Source organism: Procambarus clarkii, chromosome 7 (genome assembly GCF_040958095.1).
Source record: "Procambarus clarkii isolate CNS0578487 chromosome 7, FALCON_Pclarkii_2.0, whole genome shotgun sequence".
NCBI lineage: Eukaryota > Metazoa > Arthropoda > Malacostraca > Decapoda > Cambaridae > Procambarus > Procambarus clarkii.
In genome coordinates, this window is record NC_091156.1 from 29,456,934 (window position 1) to 29,460,791 (window position 3,858).

The 3,858-nt window shown below is 41.5% G+C and overlaps 1 protein-coding gene across 4 annotated transcripts in view; it reads left to right on the forward strand.

Moving 5' to 3' along the window:
• The first annotated feature begins 888 nt into the window (after positions 1–888).
• The window catches only part of LOC123761438 (sulfotransferase 1A1), a 64,722-nt gene continuing 61,752 nt past the window's right edge, over positions 889–3,858 (forward strand). The window contains exons 1-3 of one of the 4 annotated variants that reach the window (XM_069314047.1): positions 889–962; positions 2,805–2,982; positions 3,160–3,302. In XM_069314047.1, coding sequence (XP_069170148.1) covers positions 904–962; positions 2,805–2,982; positions 3,160–3,302 — 380 coding nt within the window. In that variant the 5' untranslated portion in view covers positions 889–903. Of the gene's footprint in view, positions 963–1,248; positions 1,371–2,794; positions 2,983–3,159; positions 3,303–3,858 lie in introns of those variants that run through there. The other 3 variants (XM_069314048.1, XM_069314054.1, XM_069314050.1) reach the window with 3 other exon arrangements.

Consider the following 3,858-nt stretch of genomic DNA (forward strand, 5'->3'; position numbering starts at 1 on the left):
GGTAAGGTGCCGACCTGTGACTGTACCACATCCCTGGGTAAGGTGCCGACCAATGACTGTACCACATCCCAGGGTAAGGTGCCGACCTCTGACTGTACCACATCCCAAGGTAAGGTGCCGACCAATGACTGTACCACATCCCTGGGTAAGGTGCTGACCAATGACTGTACCACATCCCAGGGTAAGGTGCTGACCAATGACTGTACCACATCCCAGGGTAAGGTGCCGACCAATGACTGTACCACATCCCAGGGTAAGGTGCCGACCTGTGACTGTACCACATCCCAGGGTAAGGTGCCGACCAATGACTGTACCACATCCCAGGGTAAGGTGCCGACCTGTGACTGTACCACATCCCAGGGTAAGGTGCCTACTATAATTAAGTAACCATGTTTATTTTAATGGGTGTTGTCTATCAGTCTGGGGGCCAGATTCACGAAGCAGTTACACAAACATATACGAACCTGTCCATCTTTTGTCAATCTTTGACGGCTTTGTTTACAATTATTAAACAGTTAATGAGCTCCGAAGCACCAGAATACTGTTAATAACAATAACAACAGTTGATTGGGAAATTTTCATGCATGTAAACTGTTTAATAAATGTAACCAAAGCCGTCAAAGATTGAGGAAAGATGTAAAGGTTTGTAAGTACTTGCGTAACTGCTTTGTGAATCCGGATCCAGGATATCACTGCTATCGTACTCTGCTGACGATAGACAAAATCTTAGTTATTGATGCTGATGTTGTTTAAGAGGAGAAAACCTACACATTTACACGCTTGTATTTTCTATAAAACATGTTAATGTTTACGCTTCCTTCCATAGTGCACATGTAAACATTCATTAATTGTTAGGTCCGGTTTTGGTGAGATCGCTGTACAGTTCCCTCGTTCTCACACGTAATGACCAGTGACCTCCACACTATAGATACCAGCCACCAAAATGCCTCCTCCAATTACAGGTCATTGTCCTCTAGAGTTAAGGTTTTTACACATATTGTGGAGTAAACTCCTTTAATTTAAACGTTTGTTCAAGCGTGAGAACGGGCGAGATTTTTGGAAACAACCGGAATTAATGTTCACAATTATTTTAACGAAGCATTCTACTGTTCTTCTTTAACATAAATTTGTGCCTCATTTTTCTCTATGTTTACTTACAGTTGTTTTTTTACTATCTTTAAAATAATTGACTAAGCATTAATTTTTACACTGAATTGGTATCACTAGATGGATGTGAGTACTTAATTAGCCGAGTTGGTAACACTGGGGTGTTGGCTTTGGTGGAGCCTGAGCCAATAACAGGTCATATGTGTAGATTGTGTTGGTGTGAGTAGTTGTGTTGCTGTTCCTCCCACCTTCAGTGTCACAACGTGAGATGTAGTGTGTTGACGTATTTAAGAGAATATTCCTCAGGGAAGACTATAGTTAAACTGTGAAAATAATTTAGGGAATGTGTAACCATCTGCTTTAATAACTTTGTGTAGATATAGTAGTTGCCAAATGCAGTAGTTCTCTTGGAGTGAGCATAGTGTAGTTGCATTCTATTTGTGAAAAGACACTGATTGGTGTAATTGTGCAGTATAAGTAGAGAAATTATTAAAATGGTTGTAATTATTTGCCGACGCTGTAAGGAGGAAATATAATGTTGGAGGGAATGTAAGAGCCGAACAGCTCGTACTGCTCCTCGCGATCTGTGCACGCTGTAAATACTGCCTTGCCAAGTGATCTTTCTTTATTGAGCAACTCGTTAGTGTTTGGTGTCTTGCAGGAATGGCATAACAGTACAGTGGATGCCACATTTAATCTGGAGAATGTAATTTTGGTCCATCTCTATTATGGGTTAAGTTGGCTTCTGTGCGGACTGTCAATAACGCAACGTTGAAACGACAAACTAATTGCTGGTAACGCGCCCCGCAATGGCAGGGAGTTTGTACTATTTAAATATATATTGATGTCTGGATTTATCGCTGACTATTAGGCCAGTTCTTGACAATGCGACTGTGTGTGTTTAAAATATATACAATCTCGTTCTTAGTCGGTCGGCTTATCATTGTAGGTGGACTTAGTGTTGTGAAGGTAATATAACGACTGTGTAGTTGTAAGTAGACGGAGTTTTTATCATCAGGTTTTGGCAGACTTGGTAAAGTTGTATATACACCTAATGACAAGTGTGGTATGTGTGTATCTATCGGATCTAAATTTAAGTATTTCGGATACTAGTATTAACTTGCACGGCATTATTTACAGATTATGTTGTGCTTCTGGTTCTTGCAGAGGCAGACGTTTCATAGTTCAGTGTGTGGTGTGGTAGGTCTGGTGACTGTTAGATTTCTATCTGCCCAAACATCCCCACCCAATGAGCAATGACTGGTGGCGCTAGTTGCGCTCCATTCCCTATTTTAAGAACAATTTTTCTTTTTGAAATAACTACCTTAGTTTTTGAGTATAGTTGTATTGTTGTTCTATATAATTTGAATAGAAGTGCAGGAACTAGTAAAGCTTCGACACCTCCCCCACCCTCCCCGACCCACATAGTCTACCCATCTTTCATAATGTTCACCTAATACCCTTACCAACTAATATTGTTCACATCCCCACCCCCCATTCCTGGCGTCACATATAAACAGGTCATCGGCCGACACAGCCCTGACATGGGGCCATGTCACGCATACACAAATAATCTTCCTCGCCATCAAATTGTAAAAATGTTTATTAAAGTACTGACACTTTATCTATCACTGTAATGCCTGACATAGACGAGGTATTTTCATGACTGCCATAACGACCCGTGTAGTTGTACCTAGGAGGATGAATACGACGCTGGCTAGTGGTCACGAGGTGGAGGCCATGAGCGAGGAGTGGCTGGCCAGGATGGAGCAGGAACAGACGCTCTACAACCAAGGTATGGTCCGCCTCAGGCCCGGAGGCTGGCTCTACCCAACGGTCTTCACCAAATATGCTGACGCCATCTACAACTACAAGGTGTATTGTCTTTATTGTTACTTTACCCATATTAAAGTGTCATGAATGTACTTGGTCGGGAGGGTGGTGGGTGAACGGTGCCCAGATCACACTCCCCTGGTAGATGTGGGTGTCAAATGTATACACTTGTAATGTTCTCTATAATGTATACTACAATAACGTTGGTGTTCTCTTCAGTTCACTGATGGTGACGTACTTGTGATGGGAATGCCCAGGTCTGGGACAACCTGGATGTTGGAGTTGGTGTGGACGATGCTTCACAACCCCGACCTGAACCAGAGGGGCAACCTGCCCATCTTCATCAGAGCACCGCATATAGAGTAGGACAGATTCTTACTTGGTTTATCAGTGATTGTTTTGGTAACGCCCGGGACTAGGGCTATAATTATTGTATAGTCTGATTGCTCCTAATAAATCGGTAGGTATGGTTTAAGATTTAGTTTAGCTGCTTAGTTCTTAATGAGCCCCGGTTTAGATCGCATTTATGGAAGACTTTCGTAATGGTAGTTCCGCAAGCTGCAGTAAATTCGCTAATTTGCAGACGTACCTTAGAATAGTTCCCTTTTTAATTTTGAAGACCATGTAATATTAGCGAACATCTTAGTTCTTTAAAATAGTGTTCATAAATTGTCTTAACCATTTTATCTTGGCAGAAAATAAGTTTTGCCAAGAATTTTGGCATAATTTCTTTTTTTTTTTTATGAAATTTCATAAAACGGTTACTCCTGCTTAACACTGCACCGGATGTGGATAAAATGTGGCAGTTTTGGCTGCTTGGGAAAAGATCTGTTAATCAGACTGTGAAGTATTATTACTTTTAGCATTTCCTGTGTGTACTTTACGTTGGTAGAATACAAAAGATGGGTTGTTCAGTGG